Genomic DNA, 23,467 nt, shown 5'->3' on the forward strand with positions numbered 1-23,467 from the left:
AAAAAGTAGGATTTGAATCAGGAAATAAGAGAAACTATTTCCTGATCCAATTTAATAAAAAGAATACCAATTAAAATTTAAATTAGAATAAGATATATCACTACATATTATTTATATATATAAAACGGGATAGTTGAAAAAGCAGTCACTGACATTTTTTAACATTTTTATTTTTCATGAGTTCAAGGAAATAATCCACTTTTTAGGTTTTGTCAAGATTTCTTTGTCCAAGCCATGCCAACAACAAGGTTTAACGTACTGAATATGACTGTGAAAAGCAGGAAAGAGAGGTCGTGAGAAGTATTCGGACCTCATTTAGTTCAGAAAAGAATCTGTCGACTCGACGTTTTGATTTTGGAAAATGAATAGTCCGCGCAACTTAAAAGTTACAGTGAAGCCGGAGTTCGGATGATTAGAAAATTATTTTTAGAACATAGTTAATTTGGAATTATTTCATATATGAGATGATACTATATCCTATTATAAGGTACTTCTTCTTCTCTTTCACATTTTAAAGGAGGCAGAGGACTTTACAATTAGTAAAAATGACAAAAATATAAATTTTTTTTAATTATTTCATCATTAAAATTTATGCATATAATAAGGTAAAATAGTATCATAAAACGTATTGTTATAAAACAAATGTTTAAAACGCTTAGAGGAATACAGTTTTAATGAATTTTTTTTTTTTTCAAAATAATGTTTCAGTTAAGATTTAAATATCTTTGAAATGTTTTAGAGTCTTCCTTTTTTAGAAAATTAAATAAAAAATAATAAGAGATTTTTCTTAAACATTTGAAGAAAACTGGGTATGCATATTAAGTTTAGAGTTCTTTTAGTCAGTTAAAAGTCAATTTTAGTTCAGAAAAACTCAAAATTCTATTGAAAATTCAGTGGCTATGTCTAAAAATATTTCTACAAAATTAAATTTTTATAGGATAATAATAAAAAAAAAATTAAAAATTGCGTCGTTTGGAACATTTCGAAATTTTTAAGAATTATATATTTTGTTTTAAAGATTTTTTTAACAGTTGACTATTTATGTTTTAATACAGATATATAAAAACTTACATAACTCTGAAGTAAATAATTAGCAAAAATGCCCAACAGGGTCCACTGTCCGCATAAGGAAATTGTATTTGCATAATTGTAAATATTTCTGTATTTCAAAATAATAATAATAACTGAAAAAAGTACAACTACAACATGAAGACGGCAGTGATTTTATTACAATAATTCCACAACAAATTTCCCACCAACATTGTAAAACAATACATTATGATATAAAATAACAGAGACAAATAACCAGAAATGTTAAAATAAAAAGTTGTTGGCAGTGATATAGAAACCTGAAACGGGCATATGGCAGTGCTCTGAGTACAAGAATACTATTTGTTAACTAAGCAACATTGAAGGAGGGGTGACAAAATTTAGACATTAAAATTCAAAAATGTGATCCACTCAACAGTATATTAATAAGAATTAATAGGCAAGGGAAAAAAAAAAAAAAAAAAAACATCTTCGAAATTTAATTCTTGATTGTGATTCAACTTTAATCAGACATTAACATTACTAAATAAAAATATACATATTATTGTTGAAACTAATTCTATAATGCAGTTGAAGATGAATATGTGGGACTAAAATACCAAATGGATAATAGATGAATGTGTAGGACAAAATGTAAACTATTAAAGTGTTAAATTAACATGTACACATTAATATAAAATTAAAACAAATCTGAATAATAGAAATATGCAATTTTTTATTACCTCTAAAATTTAAAATATAATATTCAACTCTTTATTTATTTACCAAAATATTTTCATAAACGGAAAAATGATAAAAACAAGAATTTCGAATTGGTTCATGTAGCCTAGCCAAAGTCATGGAGACAGTAGAGGATATATACAATCTAAGTAGAGCTTATATTTTATATTATATATCACACAAATAGGACAACTAAAGAATTTATTTTCGTAGTTACTAAACAAATAAGTTTTTTTTAAAAAAATAGAAATTCTATTAACAACATTTCATTTGGTATTATAGGGTAGATTTTTATGTTTCATTACATTTACTTAGCTATTAAGATATTTTTAAATAATTAAATTTAACAATAATTATTTATAAACGTGGATACTAGGCAATCTTAAATCGTAGTAGACAATGCTTATATCCGAATCTGTCAAAAATATTTGCTACATTTGGAATAGAATTTAGTTAGAAAATCCATGTTTCCCAATTCGCGAAAGTTGATTCAAAATTTCCACACATATTTTACACTTTTTAAAATTTAATGCTACAATCATCATCAGTATCTTCAATCAATACAAAAATAATTTTCATGCAGCTCAGAATTTATGATTCTTCAATTATCTTAACGAAAATACTGTTTCACACGACGATTCCTTTTTAAAACCTCAAGGGAAATAAAAAGCAATAAAATCCACCAGTAAGAAAGATAAAATATATTTGTGGCATCCAGAGATATCTAAAAAATGCTTAAACTTATCCAATATGAATAAGATTCTATAAATAATTATTATATTAATGCCTATGTATTCGATAAAACAGATATTCTAATGAAATTCCAAGAAGAATAATATAAAAACAATTTATGCAGAAATTGTAAAATTTTGGCTTAATTTCTTCATAATACTCAATAAAAAAAAATCTTCAAACAGCTTGATAAAAACAAATGTAAATGACTTCATTATCAAATCAAAACACGGATAATTTTTTAATATTAGGCTGGGCAGTCAAGACTCAAAATTTTTTCGGAATAAATGATCCTGAAGTACCTAATTTTAATAAAAATTTTATTTCAAATAAACATACATAATTTGAAAATTTAAGCAATTAAATTGCACTTTAAAATTTTTAACTAGCTTTCTGTAACACAGTAGAATTGTAACTGAATTTCTACTATATTTATTTATATAAGTGTAATGTACATAAATATAAGCAAAAGCAAACTGCTTGTTTTCTCTGGAAATATTTAAATTTCTGTACTGTGAATATTCTCCTTTTCTTAGGGCTAATAAAACGTAAGTTTTCTTTCTTCCTATTATAAATTATGAATATGAATAAAGATAAGTAACGTTTTCTCAAAACAAGTATTAACTAAATTTTTATATTCCTGACGGTGCATCAATTTTTAACAAAGCAGATGCAAAGAAAGTAACAAATGATGCAATTATACATGTATGTTACCCGAATTCTTAGTAAACTACTTAAAAGTCGCCTATTTATGCATTTTCCTCGATTTCCACTTTCTTGGATACAAAGAGAAAAGCACTGCAATCGTCGAAAGATTCAACCTCAAAATCTTGAAGAATTTCAGACTTTGCCGAATTAAGTAAAATACACTGTATGTGAAACATGATATCAAAATCGGAACGAGCTACATAAATGAAACTTGTTGAATAGTCTTGATACCAAAACTGTACATCTGTACCAAATTTTGGACATAATCGATAAAAGAGAATAAGCACAAAATAAATACGCCTTTTCTTTAATTTATTACATAATATAAGACAAACAGCATCATTTTATATATGAGAAAGTCTAGGAGAAAACACTCCCAATCGTTATTTGCTGCTTCATTCATTCATTTAAAACAAACTAGTTACATAATCATACATCTTAATTTTAATTAAAATTATAAAGAGAAATAAATGGAAATATAATTTTTCTCTTCTAATTTTTTTTATTTACATGCAATTATATTAATTTTAAAACAAGCTTGCAATGACAATTCATACTGATTTTATAATTAGTAACTGCAGACATATTTAAAAATTTGATATAGTTTATTTAATATTCAGCAAAATGTCACAATTTCTCATCTTTTCCTATTAATTGTTACAAAATTTTAATATCTTGAGAAGTTATTTTCTTAATAATTTTCAGTTTTCAAGAACTGCTTTATCTAATGTTAATAATTTTGAAGGGTCATTATACTGGCATAAATGACATGGATGTTTAAATTTGTGAAATATGTAATCTATACTAAACTTAAGCACATATTATAATTCAATTCTATTCAATTCAATTATGTATTCAATACCATAACATAAAGCTGTAAACAATTTACTAACCTGTTTGTATTTTTTTTTTAAATTGAAATTTTACCAGGGAGATTTCAATTAAATCAAATATAAAAATTCCTTCAGAAACTATCATAAAATGCAACAATGACGCACAGCTAAACACTTTTATCTTAGAAACCTCACTACAACTATTATACTAATAACACCTATTCAATCACATTAAAATATTTCCATCATATAAATCAATATTTATATATCAATATTTGAATAAAACTGATTATCAATATTTGAATAAATAAACTGATTGTTCATATCACATGTGCCAAATTTTACAATTGAAACAATTTAATACATAGACAGCCAATTTGACAATCAACTACAGTATATGCTATTTTCCCCATTCAGGATTTCCAGTGTATTACTAAATATTTTAACTTTTTAATGTACTAACTTTGTAGTTTCAGTAAGAAATAATTCAGCACTACTTAAATCATTTCAGAAGAGGAGATCAGATGGACAGTTCTTTTCAAATGAAATAGAATTATCTTAACAGTTTACATATGTGTGTATGTGGGAGGGAGGATGTTTAGTGAGAAATTTGAGCTATAGATCCCAGAATAAATTATTCTACTCCTTAATATATAATATTCTCCCTTCCCTCCTTGTCTCTCTCTCTCACACACACACGAAATGAAATTTAAAAAAAAAAAATAGAGCCATTTTACCAATCATAATTTTTAATTCCCAGCTTCATTACTAAAAAATTTTATTTTCCTCCTGACTCTGGCAATATGATTTGGGTAGGGAATATACACCTGATTTCTTTGGGGTTTTAATGTAGCTACAATACTTGTTCCTTCAAAAGAAAGCAAATGTCAACCAGATTGAAAGGATCTGTGCTAAACAACCAAGAAATAAATTTCTGAAGACTTTTTTTTATTTCCATTAGAAAATATTATAAGGGATAACCCCATACAATGAAATGAATATATATACTGTTGATAATAAATGAAATGTATACTGTTGAGTGAAAAATAATACTTTTCATAATGCATTCAAAACCAGATATTAATAGGTAATATTAACTGTTAAATTACAAACAGTTATCAAGATAGATAAGTAACATTTGATTTATGTAATTATTATTTCATTTTTTGTAACACATTATACAACACTATAAGTTTAGTACACAATTTTTTTTATCACATAACAATTACCAGCCACTAGAAAATTCATGAAGGATTGATACATTATAAACAACAGATTTTTACAAGCGTATATTAGAATTTCTGTGACTGTATGTACAACATTGGCTAGCTGATTTTTCACTATATGTACAGTATTGAACAAATCCTGCAGCAAATTTTTTTTTTTCTTCTTCTTCCCTAATTCACATCAGAAAATTCTAAGAGCTATGATGAATGACAAACAATATATACAAATGCAAGAAACAATATAGAAAATTAATTTAAATCTATGGCCTTCCATGAAAATTTTATGAAATTTAAAAAAATCTGATATTTGTTTTCAAAAACTACAATATTTTTGTAATCAGTATAATTTTACAGACTATCTATTTCAAACAAAATAAAACAGAAAATTCTGAATCAATTTTGTAATCTAGAAAGAAATTCAAAATCAGAATATATCAAAGATAAAGCTCTACATAAAACAAAAGGCTTTTCTTTTATGAAAATTTCAATTAATGAGCAATGAAACAAACAGAAAACACTGATTGTAAAATGGCAGTGGATAGTATAAATTTTCCTTCACCAAAAAGGGTAATATAATTATCAAAACACTTGACTTCTACAAACAATCACTATTAATAAGGGGATTACAATACCATACCCTCCAACATTAGTTACCTCGTCATCAGTAGCATTTGTCACCGATATATTACATATAATGCAATATCTATAAATTAATGAATACATATTTACTAAGAATTTTACTAGTTAAAACAAACATTTTCAAAACATTATTCAACATTATTTTAGGCATTTGTTACTGATTAAATATATAAATAAAATAAATTTTTTTAATTCAAAGAATTTTTTTTGATCAATTAACACTATTTGTTAGACATTTACAATTTTGTTTCATTAAGTAGCAAGTATTTCTTCTTTTCTTAAGTCTTGATTGCTCAGTTCAACATCATAAACTCCTATATTCATTTTTGTTATGAGGAGCGACTAAAGAGTTTTAGTATGCGGGCTGGAACAAGCTTCCAGTGTCCCCCCCCCAATAATACTAAAAATATCTTCATTATCCGTTATGAATAAAGATTCAGAAAAAGGGTATTTTCAGCATATTTTGTAGTTTTCCATATATATGTCTATTTCTCGCTGTATTTCATTACATTTCTTGTGATATTTCATTATTTATCTTGCAGTATTTCATTATATATTTTCATCTAATTTCCGTAGCAACACCGGAAACTCTGTAGTTGTTGGAGGGTATGCAATACAATCTTTAAATTATTAAAAAAGTTATGCTACTTTAGTAATTAAAAAAGAAAAAAAAATTATCACTTTTTTATAATTGTGATTCAAGAACTATATTAAATTTCTTACAGATTGAAGATACTATAAAGAAGATTATATCAACTGTTTGATTTCATTGAAAGTAAGATATTTTAAATAAACATAAACTAAAGAAAATCATACATATTGAAGAAATCATTTTTAAATTATGTTTAAAAAAATAAAAATAAAAAAACTATTTTATTGGTAAGAATCTAGCACCTTTATTTTATTTATTTATGTGGCTTTCATTTATTACAATAACAGAAACAATGTTCGTCTCTCGTGTTAATTGTTTTTCCATAAAATAAATATTTGATTATCCTTATGAAAAAAAGTTACAGAATAAACAAGAACATCATCCATCAAAAAGACACAGATGCTTTATCACTATGCAATTCAATAAAAAGGCATTACTTTGCTGCATTTTAAATGAATTGTGGAATTAAATTGATGAACCTGATGAAAAGTTTTGCAGATTTAACTGCAAACGGATAACACTGAATTTATTTGCTTAATTATGATACACTTATTGCAGTTTATTCAATTATTGCAATTTATTCAATTATTGCAATTCATTCAATTCTTATTGCAGTTTATTCAATTATTGCAATTCATTCAATTCTTATTGCAGTTTATTCAATTATTGCAATTCATTCAATTCTTATTGCAGTTTATTCAATTATTGCAATTTATTCAATTATTGCAATTCATTCAATTTTTATTACAGTTTAATCAATTCGGCAACTGTAACTTTTTCAGGCAGTTAAGTATGCAAAATGAGTATCAAGCAAAAATATATATAAATAAAAAAATGACTAAGTAAAACAAATATAATTCAATGGCTTAAAATGTTTGACAAATCTATGACAGTCACAAAATTTTTCAAAAATTTATTTTTATTTATTATAATTTAATGCGATGAACATTTGATTATTTACAAATAAATAAATAAATAGAATAAGCTGAAAATATTTTGCTATTCGGAACTAGTACAAATGAAGGAAAAATTTGAGCCTTGGAAATAAAATCATCATCAAAATAAAACCTAAAATACAGAATCAGTGTTTTATACTTGTATAACCTGAATTAAAAGTCAATAGAAGACCTGCTTCATATAATAATAGCAAAAACAATTTTATTTAAATTCATTTACCAGGACACAATAACTTATACGTGTGAATAAAAGCTTTAAACATTAACAGGGTTTGCAACCTTCAACAGATATCTATGATAGAGTATCATTTCCAGAAACAGTTAATAATAGGTATACAATACATAAATACTTAAATGGTATTATACAAAACGAGATCTTTTTGCCATTTTAATTTACACGTACATACATACATACAAGCATACTTGTGGCAGTATCACTCGGGTTTCTACTCAAGTAATAGCAAAAATACATGTTCAAGAGGAGGGGAAGGCGGACAAATGATGATCAAAGAAAATAACAGCTTCTTGACAACAATTTTAAATTTAAAAGTAATACGTCTCAAATCATTTTTCTTTAACAACTTTACTATGAAACAGATGTTTCATTTGAATTTTATTTATTTCTGAATTTTATTAATTTTTTTAATACTAATAATGAGAAATTTTCAAAAGGAAGAAAATATTCAGTTAAAGAAATGATCCTGATAATACCTACAACATAAGGGAATTCTTAGCATATCCAATTCGATTTATTCATGTCAAATGGCGAAATGTATTCTTTCTGCACTCTTTTTTAAAAAAACAAACTTTTATAGCAGCAATGAAAAAAGTTGGAAGATTATACATAATGGAAGACAGAAATACAATTGAATAAATAAACACAATGGAGAATAATTTAAAATAAATACAATAAATATACAAATTAAAATTTCTACAAAACCAACATCAATTTAGTAATACAATAAATTAATAAAATAATGTGCAAAAAAGCAAAACACAATAAGAGATAAAGCTGATACATAGAAGATTTGAGCTTATAAAAATTTGACAATGTAGGAATTGTTTTATGCTTCAAATCTACCTGATGATAAAATGAAACAGTATAAAAGAAAATACAGAGAATTGTTGCAGATATTTACATAATATTTTTTAAATGACTTAGTTTTTGAAAATATTTAAGAATAACTATTATCACATAGGGAAATGTGTTTCAAGCAGATTTATTTTAATAGAAGTGCATCAAATAAAAATCTGCTCAAGCAAATATGCATCCCATTTTATTAACCTCAACCATACCACAACAAAGCAACTATAACTCTACAATTACAACAAATAAACTAGCATAATACGCTACTAACAGGCAATAAATTAACATAATCACATATACATACAAAATATAACAATAAAATGAATAAAATTTAAATGAATAAAGTGCTGAAAGATAAAAGGCAGAGGTTAAGAAAACCAGACCCCAAAATAAACACTTTTTGAAGCAAAACGAAAAAAGTCAACGAATTCAAAACTGTAGATGATAGTTACAAGAAATACAAACAGATCAGTACATGAAAATTAAAACTTTTTTCGGCATTTTTTATTTTTTTTATTTCAAGAAAAATAACTGTACTACACAAAGTTAAAACCTTCAATTGTAATTGCAATGAAGTTTACTAGTGTAGTACTGCAATAATTGAAAAGCATTTACACATATTGCTGAATTAAACACTGTATTATTATTATTATTATTTCAACAAGGTACCAATTAAATTTTAAATTCTTTATTTTGAAATTATAATATCAAGTATTTAATAAAAATTGATATATTAAATATTATGGCTAATGCCTTAAGTATTCAAAAGATATTTAATTTTCACTATACTTTGTTAAGTAAATCCAAGGTATCAATAATTTAGTAATTTAAAATTGACTTTTCCCTTCAATGTAGAAAATGATATGAACATTAAGGAAAGATAAAGGAGAGAGGAGTTTAAAAAATGAATTACTTTTTTGAAGAATAGACACATCAACTCCCTCCCCCCTTCTCTAATGGTATAAAAGAAATGTCTACCCTCCTTTAATTTATTAGAAAGTTATGCCAGTAAAATAAATATGTAAGAAAGAGAAATGGTGCAAATTAAATTAATTTAGTTTACAAAGAAACCCTTTTAACAGTTATATACAAATATTTTGCATTACCACGAAGAAGATTCATTAACTATGCTTTCAAAACAAAACTTAGGCGGCTTTTTGGATTTTGAGGCACAAATATGCAGTGAAACCACTAGCAAATAAATAAAATATTTAGTTTTTAACTCAAGAAAGAAACATATAATTATTATAATTTAAATAGTAATACTATTTCCTAGCTTTAATTTAAACAAGTTTATAATTATTATGTATAATTCTTGCATTATTTATTTTCAATGGCAAGCATTGTTAGCTTGGAAACTTCTAAAGTTATTTATGAATTGAAATGTCATACTCACACAGAGCCAAATTGTGTTATTGTGGGATATAGACCATTATCTTTTGATGTTAAACAATTAAATAAATACCAATTTTAAGGACTGTTTAAGCAACAATTTTCTTTCTAATCCCTCTTTTTATTAATGTGTTAAGTTAAGGAATCGCACATAAAAAAACCTACATTTGGAGTATTTAATTTTAAAAAATGTATGAAATCCAATGTTTCTTCCAATATGATCTGGGTACAAGAACAAAGTATTTAATAAGCCTAAAGACTACAATTTAAGATATAATTAATAACAATACTAGTTACAACAGATAATTCTTTTAAAAATTATAAATTCTAAAAAACTGAACACTCGAGAGAAATTTTATCTACAACTGCAAAATATACATTTATTCAAATAAATGTCACATTTTCATCTGAAAGAAACTGATGTAAAATATATTTTAATTAACATTAGAGAAAATAAATCATTTTCACATAACTGCTTTCATTATATACCTAAATCCTGTTTTTGCAAATTATAACAAATCATTCTTTTACCTCTTTAAAATGGTAGATTTAGTTTCCCACTGTAACTAACTTATTTCTAGATTCTTTTCATTTGGTAACAATTCAAACGTAACATCGCTCTTGCCGAAATGATAGAACAAATTTGAGCATTTTAATGAGCAAATTCACATTTTTCAAATACCAGAATCTAATAGAAATGTGTGAAAAGAAATAGTTTTGTTTTTCAAATTTTACACATACACTGAACAACAGTTTAAATGGACAGTATTTTTTAGTTAGAATAAAACTATGACATTTGACTTTTTACAAAAGGAAGCGCCTCTTTTAAGACATTTTTTAAAACCAAGATTTAGTTTTATGATTAATGGAAATCTCAATTACTCTTACTATGAAGATTTTGCGAAGAAGAAACAATGCTCATTCTTCTCTTTTTATATAATTAAAAATTAACTTATGACATTTCACTTGATCATCTGTAGAATTACTATTATTTTTTCTTCTTATCAAACAATCATATGGGAAGTATTGTAATAAAAATAAATTTCTCACTTTTCAATTTGGAATGAATGTACAGGGGAGGGAGAGCTAGCTGACAGCAGATAAAGATATAAAATTCTTAAAATATTATATTTTTATTCATCAAAAATTCCTATTAATCAGAAGAAAAAAAATTATATTCTGAAAAATGGGAATTAATCAAAATAAAAAATTCCAAACATGAAAATTATAAGCAATAAAATGGATTGTTATGATGTATAATGATGTAGATACAATAAATGGCATCTACATCCTTTACCCCTTCTTGTGGTTAGAATAAATTTATTCCATTCATTTGAATCTTAAGAGGAACAGTGGAGAGATATTGAATAAAGCCAATGTGACATAATGTGCAAAGGCTCCCTGAGCAATTTTGTTTGTGCTACTAAGGGTTTTAAATAAATTATCATTATCAATTCTGAAAAATTGCATTTTAACTTGGCAGTGTTTTTTTAATATTTAAAAATCTTTTTAAGATTAATCATAAATTGGAAAATGTATTTCCCATTTGGTGAATTTTTTAAGGCACTCTAATGGCAGCCAATCAAATATGCCCACACAGAAAAAGTAAGAGAATACCTTTATCTTCAGAGATATGATTTCGATTACTATCACTATTGTCAACACATGACAAAAATTTCCGATTCATGCACTTAGTAACTAAGAGACTAGATCTCAATTGTCCTCAGGCAAGCACCCAATTATCTATATTAACGACACTACTCACTTTCCTTTCTTCACCCCTCGAACTATAAGGTATCTGCTAATCCCATTGCAATGTCTAACATGTTTACAACCTTGCCTAGCAGCATTTCTATTTCTCAAAAATTTCAGTAGTCAGCATTATTTTAAAACAAAAGGAGTAACAAATTTAGGTAAATCAAAACATACAAGGAACTGAACTCGCTACCTTCTTTCAAAGGCTAATTAATGGAATGTTATCGCAAATATTTAGTTAAAAAGAAAAAGGAAGAGTACCCTATCATGAAAGCAAATACGAAATTTTAGATTTAAATAGCTTATGAAGAAATTAGAAAAAAGAAATTATTTCTTAGCAAAAACAAACAAATGACTAACTACAATATTAATAGATAAGCAAGAATTTTCTTTATGTGAACATGAATTACTTTCCATGCTCAAACTACAGATATTATTTCCAGAATGAAGATTTATGTAAGTGAACAGCAATATCTCAAAGTTCTAAAGAAAAAGAAAATGTGTGCCTTTCATTGAACTGAAGTATTTTTATAATTCATTTTGTATTCCCAAAATAAAAGTTTGATCCACATGACAATTACTAATATTACTTAAAATTTACATTAAAATTCACAAATACTTCAATAAACAAAAATTATACTGTAAAGTTTCAAATATGATATCATAAGCAATATTCTAATAAATTCATACGAAGAATGTGGATATCAAGGATTTACTTAATCGCCAATGAAATGTAATCATGAAGTCACTTATAACTATACTTGAATAAAAGTTAACCTGGTAGTTTTGTGGAAAATCAAATACCAATGTAAAAACTTATGAATATGTATACTTTTTGAAATACCAATAATGGAATCAAAACTAATGTAGGACTATAATCTTCAATCAAATGAAAATTACCTCTAAAGACTTCCAAAATTATTCTTTTGTTTTAAATTGTAAATTTGGTAAGCAAAACCGAAAAATATTTATAAAAAATTATTATTTAAAACATATGTATTAATATTGAAAAATTCCAGGCAAATAAATGATTTTAATTAGCAGGAGATCTGAAAAATACGCATATTAATATCCTAAATAGGGTTTTATTTTGATTATTTTCTAGTTTTAAAACTGGAAATTTTTTTCTAAGCTTAATAATCTCTTAGTATAATTAGTAAGGAATCAAAATTTAATTAAATTAATAATTAACTAATAATTTAAGTTCTGAAAATATTAAGATAGTATATAGTTACATAAAATACACACTAAAATTTCATTTCTGTACACATGAAACAAGTGTTTAATATACAAAATAATTAGACACAGAATAAGAGATATCAGTGAACTAGTATATCATGAGATAATTTAGAATATTAGATAGGAATAATTCTTTGAATAGATTGTATAGTTAAAAATTTTTGTTGGTAATCTGGAATTGATAAGACAACTGCTTTGCTCTAATTCATTTTCTCAAGACAAAAGGAATAATAATGGTTAAAATTTTTCAAACTGTACAAAATACTACTATGATTTATTCAATACATTTAATGAATCATTGTAGCTTCAATTACAGATCAAGATTTAGTAAAATATTTTACCATTCAAACTGTTATCTGCATTTACAAATAAAATGCCTAATTATTTTGAAATTTATTAAGCGACCAGAACAGCAAAGGAAATGTTCCTTCTAAAGCTATGTTACTTTCATTGTACTGGTTGCTTAAATTCCCGTGCTAAATATGTGTTTCAAATTATAATTACTTTATTTACTTATATTGTAATACGGTTTTTGTGGCTACCAGGTTAAATTTTCTTTAAGTATAGGAACCAGAAAATGAAGTGTAAATGTAGAATGACCATAAATATATTTAACTTATCATTGTAATGAACCTGTGGTAATTAAATTACAAAGAAAATATAAAATTTGATTGACTGTACTGTTAAAACTGCAGTACGTATTCTGAAAAAGGAAATAAAAGCTCCCACCTTCCAGCATAAAAGAATTTGTACTTGAGAGGTTGACGATTGCAAAGCTTTTATGGCAGTGTTGGTCACTAATGGCTCGGACTCTTAAATCGCTCAACGACCATAGAGTACCCAATTTTCTTTTTCATTCTTTCTTTTCTTTTTTTTTTTTTTTGTCCAGTCTTTGCAAATGAGGTAGAGAAGCTTCATTTATGCCATAAAGTGAGCTTGGGCTAAAAATATTTATATACATAGATTAAAGGACAGGAAAGAATGCACATATTAATCATAAATACATGATTCTTATTACTTATCTTATTAATTACAAAAAATTAAAATTCACTGCTTTTTAAAATCTTAATATACAGTGTAGAGTCAAGATGAAAATTAAGCAATAAACTACAAATCTGGTAATTACTTCAATGGAATATAAAACTGACACCTTGATTATTTCGAAGTACAAGTAATATGATACAGTGACATAGTAGAGATTCGGAAATTATTTCTTAAGCACAGAATATTAAAACTGATAATGTCTCACCAATTTTTCATGACATTTCTTTACCACATTCAACAAAACAAAATAGATAAAAATATTCATCATATCTTTCATAAAAAAAAAAAATCTGATTATATTAAAACAAGTAAAAAAAGAATACCTGGGTAATAACTGCTACTTCCAGTTCCAGGCAGTGTACAATGCTGGGGAACTCTATAATCGAGCTGATGAGAGGCAGTGCCATTGCTTAATGGTTTCTGATTAGCTCTGTAAATTTGACTTTGAACAATGTTATTGAATGAAGAAGCTGCTGCCACAGTGGGGGGAAGTGGAGGTGGATGAGACTGACCATTCTGTCTATAAACATGATTATTTGGCACAGCAGGTTCTAGCTGTGGGGGACAAGAAGGTAAATTAGATGATGACAAAAACGATGTGACTGATATCATATTTGGTGGTGGAACTGTAACATCAGGCAATTGAATTTGTTGAACCTGTTGCTGAGAGGATAATATCTGTGGCATATTCACAGAGCTAGATGTTGGATGTGGAGGAGGCATACTAAAATTTGGTGGTGGTATAGTGAAATTTAGAATAGGGTTTGTAGACAATGCTGGTCCACAAGCATTTGCCACTGAATAATTAGAGGATTTAGATGCTAAATTTTGAGCTTGAGGTGGAATAGGCGGTTGACTGCAAACTCCAGCAGTTGGTACATAAATAGCATGAAGTGGTGAAGGAGTCATGACAACTGAATATCCATTAGGTGCATGTGCAAGAACATCTTTTGTCTGCTGACTCATAAAATCTAATTGTCTCATAACATCTCTTGTTTTTGTAGTTGAGAGAGCTGAAGACTTTTCAGAATTTGTAGATTCATTTTTATTGGTTTTATCATGAGCCTGAACAACTTTGGAACGAGAAGATTCCTGTTCTTTTGCCCAAGTATGCTGATTAATGTCAGATTTGTTTTTTAACTGCCATCGTCGTTTTGAACCACATTTTTTCTCATGACCATCATCTTCATGTGAACTATTTTTTGAATTTCTTGATGAATGCTTTTCAGTGTGCCTTTCAGAACTAGATGGCCTACTACTATAAGGACTTGTTGATCTTGATCGATCTTTACTGCTTCCTCTCGCTGGACTAATATAAGGTGGACTCAATGAGCTACGATTACTACTTACACTCTCCACACTACTAATGGGACTATGAGACTGAAAATATGGCGATTCTAAGACTCTTCTATCTGGTGAAACAGATGGTGTGCGCGGTGGTGTATCTGGAGGTGTTCTGGGACCTTTCCTAGACCTATTAATATTAGGAGTTTTCATGCCAGTAGGTTTAAAGGTTTCAGCCTGAGAAAGTCTTGAGAGATCAGAATATGAATTTTTTTGGGATGCATTTGTATCTTTGCTTGTCTTCGTTTGATCACCTACGACAAACCCATTTGGTTTCGAATATGGTGAGAATTGGTTAGATTTTGAAATATCCTCCTTCATTGTTTTTCCTTGATTACATTTATATTCTCTATTGGCATGATTCAACTGTGTTGCAGCCAGAGCAAGTAATTTATCAAAGCCACTGCTTACTTTAGCTTGCCACTTCTGATTATGAGACTGACTACTCACACTACTTCGATCTTTGGTCACACTATTGCCTAGAAAAAAATATAAAAAAAAAATATGAATATACAATGAAGTACAAAAGATTTTAATTTATGAAAACCAGACAAACAATTTTATATTGCAAAGCATTTATGAATTTTCTTAACAATGAAAGATTAAAATCTTTTGTTTAATAATGGATTTGAATTCTTCTTCTAATCCATCATGCAGTAAGAAAGCCTCCAAAAGACTCATAAGCGGTTGACTATTCATTAAATTGTCAATTTATCAATACATTAAAATACAAATTGACATTTAAAGTAATTTAGTAAAATAATGTAATTAATATTAGCATTTAAAGTAATTTAGTAAAGTAATGTAATTAGTATTAGCATTTAAAGTAATTTAGAGTTGCTAAATGAGCAAGAATTACATACTAAATTTAAACCAGCAAAATTCAAAACATTTCAGAAAATGTAAAACAAAAATTAAAATTTCAACTTAGAAGGAATTTTTTTTCCCACTGAAAATCCCTCTCTGCAGCTCAAATTAAAATTTGTTTCTTTGTATTAAGCCTAAATTAATTCAACACTAATTCCAAAAGTGCTGAATTTTTAGATGCAAATAAGTTTTAAAATAATATATTTTTTACATGAAGCATGTAAAATATTAAAGGAACAAACAAAATCCCATGATCTTCATGTCTCAGACTAGGCAGCAAAGTGCTACAAATAGCACACTGTTGCAGCAGATTTTGTAATGAAATTGAGACTTCTGAAATTATCACTTGCTTAGCACTTCTGTGCTGGTATCTCTAACTCAACAACTTAAAAACTTCTAGATTTTTTCAATACTTTACTAGATGCTTCCATAAAAGCGCATCAAATCAATAATTTTGTAAAATTCGATATGCATTAAAAAAAATCATGACATATTGGAAAGGGGGGGGGCAGAAAAATGTATTCTTGGCTGAATTTACAGATCCAGTAAATTCAGACATTCATCTAATATGTTTTTATCAATTAATGCAAATTTATGCGACTACTATATCTCTAGATCCTCATGCTTTCAATCTAACTGAATACAAGTTAACATTCAATTAACTAAAACATATCCAAAATAAGTTATTAGACTATCTTTTTTGTTGATTTAGACAACGTTCTATTCAATAGCAGAATATTATTTTTGTTTTTAGCTAATAAACACATAAAAGTACTCACTTTTTCCTGAAGAGGGAAGTGAATGCTTTGAACGGTGTTTAGACTCCATTTTGTGATTCAAACTCTTCTCTGGTTTTGAATAAGTGCTAGCTTCCTTGGTATTCAGTTTTTCATCATGAGATAGTTTAATGGATCCAAGTCGCTCCTTAATTCTTCTTTCTTTGGCATCAGAATGCACCTGTTGTTTCAACTTAAGTTTCCTTTCATACTGTTCATCACGATGAGAGTGAGAATATGAATGCGGTCGAGAATTTACTGAAAATCCGTTTTTGGCTTTAAGTTCTTCAATGGTTTTTTTTGATTTGGAATCTAATAAATGAGGAAAAGCCAACTTAAGAGATTTGGACTTCTCCTTAAGATGATTATCAGATGAGTCATTTTTAGGAGCCTGACTGGTAAAACTCGAACATTCGGAAACATTCACAGTAGGACCAGACAGTTTAGATTTAATATTATATTCTTGAGGGCGTAAATTTTTATTGATCCCTGATCCATGAGAAACAGAATATCTATCAAGTACTGTTTTGATTGGTATTTCATGGGCTGGAAACATAGAACTATTTGCAGGTGATGTTCTAGTAGGACTAATAGGAGAATATGCAACATTTCTGAAACTGCTTGATACTTCAGGATTTGAAAGTTCAACGTGCTTGAAAGTATTCTTACTTCTTTTTGAATCACCATTAGAAACAGATAAGCAATTTGTTCTTTCAGTTTTCTTAGGATTATCTAAAGCATGCTTTGCCAATGTTGCATCTACCTGCCTTTCAGAACTCTTGGCATCAGTAGTAGTAGTAGTAGTAGAAGAAGTAAATACTTCTGAAACTCCTTTGTGCCTAGAAGTTCCAAGTGGAGATATCATATCCTTGGAAGGATATTTCTTTTCAGATTTATCAGATGTAATATCAGCTTCTGCAGTTGATGTTTCTTTTAGGGCTGAAGCAATTATTGTTTTTATTCTATCCTGAAAGTTTGGTATTGTCATACTGTCTTGAATTCGCTGAATCTTTGGTGCTAAAAGATCTAACTGAATGGATTTAGAATCTTTAACAGGACATGGAGACATATCTCTATATGTCATTTTCAGAGAATTCTTGTCCCCAGCCAATACAGGCTTTTTCTGAGACACTGGATGAGTTTTTCTGTAAGCAACGATTTCTTTATGGATATGATTCTTGAACTCTGATTCACTTAGCTGAAAAAGAAACAAGTCACATCTTTATAATGAAGGGGGAAAAAAAACTAAAAGACATCATACATTTTCTTATTAAAATAGCTAAAGTTGATCATAAAAAAATCATAAAACCCACATATTTTTTGGATTACATTCAAAAGTTTCAATTTCTAATATATTTATTTATATATAATATATTTAAATAAAATGCAAATATAACCACACACACACACATACTTGATTTCAAAGCAAAAGTTAATATTTTATTAGTGCAATTTCACAAAATATTTCCTTGCCTACATATTGCTAAACAATGCAACTATTCAGACTGCATAAAAAAGGAAACATTATTTACACACTCAATAAAATGTATATATATAGGGCAAACATGGTATAAATCAACTGATTAAAATAATTCTAATGACCATTGAATGAATGAGATATTTTAAGACCTGTTGTTCAATAAGCTCACTTAATTACCTGCCATTTCAAAGTAAATGCAAAAACTATAACATTCAATTCACAATAAAAGAAACAATTGTTTAAAAGTGAATTTTACATATCTTTTCATTTTTTTTTAAAGAAAGCAAGAAAATAATTTACTTTTTGTAGACTTGGTCCTTTGAGTTTTTTATATTCCCGTTCTAACTCTGATATTTCTGTTGTCAACTTGCTAACTTCAGATTTATATTTCATATAATGTCTTATGCTTTCTTTAACCTGAAATAATAAAATACAAGTGGATATAGTAAATGAAATGCTACTCAAGTTATAAAACATTATGTTAACACGTTAAAAAAAATGAGAAGAAAGTTCACCTTAAATAAGAGATCACTAGAATGATTGATTGAATAACCTAAAACTGAAACTCGATCTTTAAGTAATGAAACTCCTTCCTCCCTCAGGCCATTGATAACTTTCTGTAGGTGAAGAAAATAGTTCTTCAATTTCTTACTTCGCTCCTAAAAGAAAAAAAAGATTGCCAATTCAATCACACTTTCATGCATCTTCTCATGCAAAATATGAGCCCACAACAAAAATAAAATGATCATAGGTTAAGGTGACTATATAGAGATATGATGAAATTTCATGGTCATACTTCTCTACCCTTGTGCATGATGATTCAAATATTGCAACAATTCTGTTCATCAAAGTGTTAAGTATCAAATACCACGAAGAATGAAATTGCTAATTTCACAGAGAATCAAATTTAAGGAGAATCACTCCACTTAAACCAAATCATACTTAATTGAATAAAATCCCAAATAAAACAGTTTTTGCATACTTCATTAAAGAACAAACTATTTTATTGATCAATTGTGAAAAACAATATTATGTGTGTGTGTGTGTGTGTGTGTATGAGTAGGACTGGATGATGACCTAATTCCATTATCGCGATATATCGTCCAACATATATCGATATTTTTCGATATATCGTGATATCACCGTTTATTTATAGATATTATGTGTTATAAATAATATGTCTTAACATATTGACTGATCAGAAAGACTCCAAATAAAAGGAAGTTCCAATTTATATAGCAAAAATATTCGTTTTCTTTTGAATAAAAATAGTTTTAAAAAAATTGTTAAAATCCCTTTACTAAAGTGTACCAATGCCAAAGCAATGTCTGCAAGTTACAATCTATAATATTGTGTTTTTTCAATATAATAATTTTTAAAATTTTACCCTTTTTAACTGCCGACTTTTAAAACAAACAAACAAAACAAAAACTTCAGTTCCTTTTATTCTTCATTTTAATAAATAAAGGGAAACGACATAATGCCTTTAACAAGTAAAATTAAATAGTTTTAGTAAATGCTGAATTCAAAATCTGACGTCTTAAAAAATTAATTTTGTATATGAATTACAGGAATTTTGTATATGAATTACATGAATTTTGTATATGAATTACATAAATTTTTATTCTTATTATTTTAATAGCATTATTGGCAGATTTAATTTAAATACGCACTAGAACTTTAACAATATGTATGCTATATAAAAAAATTAATCATTCAACTTAATATTTCAAAACTCAGAAACAAAAATAGTAATTCTGAAATGAGTAAAACATTAATAACAAATATTATAGAGGGTAAATTTATTTATGGGCAAATGATGTAATACATTAAAAAAATTTTGAAAAGTCCTCATTGTGATCAAATAAAAGGAAAATCTCAATATATATCATTCTTAATATAAACTCAATGAAAAAAATAACCAACACTTAAGTACAATGCTGTGTTTCTGAATATTAAAATTCTAGCTAATCATCTTTTATTTCTAATTATTCTATCAACATTTTGGCATATTATAAAATTCGAGATGAAATGGAAAAAATGTAAATTAAAATAAAATATGAAAAATTAAAATAAAGGGGGGAAATGAAAAAAAGATTAAAGATTGTTAAATCACCACTAAAATATCTTTACATTAAAAACAGAAAAATAATAATTTCACAAAACTTAACTCAATTGAAGTTAAGTCACAACTTAAGTCAATTGAATACAGGAATTATCAAATCAATTCAAAATACAGAGTATTTGAAAAAAAAAAAAAAAAAAGGAAAGAAAAGAAAATTTGAAAAAAGCACAACATATAATCCAATCACATAAAATGGAATAATAAAATTTACCAATTAAAAATAATCTTTATCTTAAATAAAAAAAATAATATACTACAAATATATAATAAATTTGGAAATGCGTATTTTTTTTAAAGATATAAAAGAAGAAAAAAATACACTTTTAAAAATGTAAAAGCGCATACTACAGAAAAGCATGCAGATAAAAAGGAAAAGAAGAACAACACATACTTTCTACTGATATGCAAAACAATCCCACGAAACCATTTCTAATACAATGCCATGAGTGATTCTCAATAGTCATGCAAATTCGTTCACTATCGAAATCACCCCAAATTCGGTAAGTATCGATAATACAACATATATCGGATATACTGGATAAGCATCGAATATTCGATAAGTATCGTAAATCCGATTTTTATATGAAAATTCGAAAAGTATCGGCAATTCCATATTATACGAGTACGTTTAAGTGTGAAAATGCGAGCTGGAATAAAATTGTGGATTTAATCTGAATTGCTCCTTTTTGCTTTTATTTCAGAAGATAAATATTTAGCGATTAAAATAGGTCAGTTAACAAACTTCTGATAACCGAATTTATTTTTCCATAATGGTGTCATTCAATAAGGGAACAGAAAACGGTTTATTCCCAAATGACATGCTAAAAACAAATATTTTTATATGTTAGAACATCACAGTATTTATAAAAATATTGACAAAAATTATGTATGAAGGTGTAAAAGAATGAAGAGCAACAAAAATAAGCACTAACCGATAACCAAAACGAAATCAAAAATGCAAATTAATTGTGAATATTGATTTATTGTATCGTGATTTATGGTGAACCAATATTCACGATTATGATACCAACAGATCAATATTTTTCGAAAAGTGGCATAAAAAAAATCGTTTTTTTTTAAAAAAAAATATCGATTTTTATCGATAAATCGAAAATCGGCACAGCCCTATGTATGTGTTGCGTGCGCGAAGAGAAAACACTTTTGAATTTTTAACTTCGATTTATTCCATCCCGAGAGGCATAATTAGTACAAATAAAAAGCAGTAAAAGAATCGTCAGTCTATATCGCGGCATTAGAACAGAAGAACAAAAGAGATCGAAATGTTCCCTTCAATGATTTTTACAATGAGATTTTGATAGGCATTTCTTTGACACGTGTAGTCTTAGGTTAGGGAAATCTAGGTATCTTTAAAAGAATGTTGTATTTAAGGATTTTTAAGACAAGGATTTTTACAAGGACAATGATTTAAGGATTTTTATCCCTTCACTCGGAGCGTGAGAAAATGCAGAAGTAAGCAATTTTATAGTGCACGTGTTGAATTACTTAAATAAAAAAAAGTGGGAATTATATCAGGAAATAAGAGAACATTTAAGAATGAAGTTAATATGGGCTAAATTGAGATAGGAAACTAATTAGGATTCAAATTAGATTAAAAGATATCATTATATGCTATATAAATTGGAGAGATATGGCCGAATATTGGAGATATATTTTGGAGATGTGTGGCCGAAAAGTAGACAAATTTGGAATTAAATTAGTAGGTTAGTAAAAAAGTAGACAAATTTGGAACAATTGAAATTATTTTTCCATGGGAGGTCATAGTTTGTACACGAGGAAGAGTGATAAGACAATGCGTCTGTTACAACGAAACATAACAGGAAAGTGAAAGAAGTTTTCCCTTGGTGATTTTACTAATAGGTTCACTAACCAATTTCTTTAACACATTTCGATTTGAGAAAGGGATTTTAGGTACTTTTGAAATTATTCCACAGGGAATTCATTAGAACTTTTTATCTCTTTGCTCGGAATGTGAGAAACTAAAGCGTCAGCAATTTTTTAAAATGTAGGATAGAAATAAATAAATAAATAGAGGATTTGGAACAGGAAATAAGTGAAAATTTTTGAATAAAGCAATATAGTCTAATTTAAGATAAAAATTAGGAAATTAAGATTTAAATTAGATTCAAGATGTCACAATTTCCTCACCACCACAAGATGCGGAAATGCGTCAGTGCCTTTTGATACGTAAACCTTACCTTACAGTGGTGTTCAAGAAAGAGCTCAAAAATTAATTGTATATTTAAAGTGATACCTAAGCTTCCTTTACCTTTACATTAATATAAAAAATTATTAAATTCTACACATAAAATTTTAATTGTAGCTATGCATTACAACTGTTAAATATAAAACATAACTGTAACTGTCACTTTTTATGCATATAAAAATAAAATAAACTTCGTATTACAACCATTCGTTCTGTGAATGATTTTCATCTCACTGTCTTCATAAATAATTCCTTTTTATACTGTTGAATTTAATTAACTTAAAATAACAAATTACGGGCTCAGATGCTATGAAACTATACCACTTAACTTAATTCAATATTGGCTTAGATTGGTTAATTCATAAAAGTTTAAGTTCAGCGGAACTTGGTCGTTTGTGATTTCTTTTCAAAGAACATTTATAATGGCCTTCAAAGATGCAAATTGGAAGGTTCCAAAAACTGGATGAAATGGAAGCGGCAGGTAAAATTATTGCTTCTACAGCACAAAGTTTTAAATCTGATTACAGGCGATCATGTTAAGGAAAGTAAAATAAATTTCAAGAAGGAGATTAAAAATATAAAATGTAAGCGTTAATTTGCCTGCCAACATTATCTTTA

At 27.2% G+C, this 23,467-nt stretch overlaps 1 protein-coding gene across 1 annotated transcript in view; it reads right to left on the reverse strand.

Annotated features, from left to right (window-relative positions):
* Positions 1-1,207: 1,207 nt before the first annotated feature.
* The window catches only part of LOC129958474 (uncharacterized), a 66,685-nt gene continuing 44,425 nt past the window's right edge, over positions 1,208-23,467 (reverse strand). Inside the window, exons 16-20 of the mRNA XM_056070973.1 lie at positions 19,016-19,159; positions 18,801-18,917; positions 17,024-18,218; positions 14,357-15,856; positions 1,208-13,930 (exon numbers count right to left, since the gene is read on the reverse strand). Of these exons, the coding sequence (XP_055926948.1) occupies positions 13,908-13,930; positions 14,357-15,856; positions 17,024-18,218; positions 18,801-18,917; positions 19,016-19,159 (2,979 nt within the window). The 3' untranslated portion in view covers positions 1,208-13,907. The remainder of the gene's footprint in view (positions 13,931-14,356; positions 15,857-17,023; positions 18,219-18,800; positions 18,918-19,015; positions 19,160-23,467) is intronic.

The sequence above is a fragment of the Argiope bruennichi genome, chromosome X1 (genome assembly GCF_947563725.1).
Source record: "Argiope bruennichi chromosome X1, qqArgBrue1.1, whole genome shotgun sequence".
Lineage (NCBI taxonomy): Eukaryota > Metazoa > Arthropoda > Arachnida > Araneae > Araneidae > Argiope > Argiope bruennichi.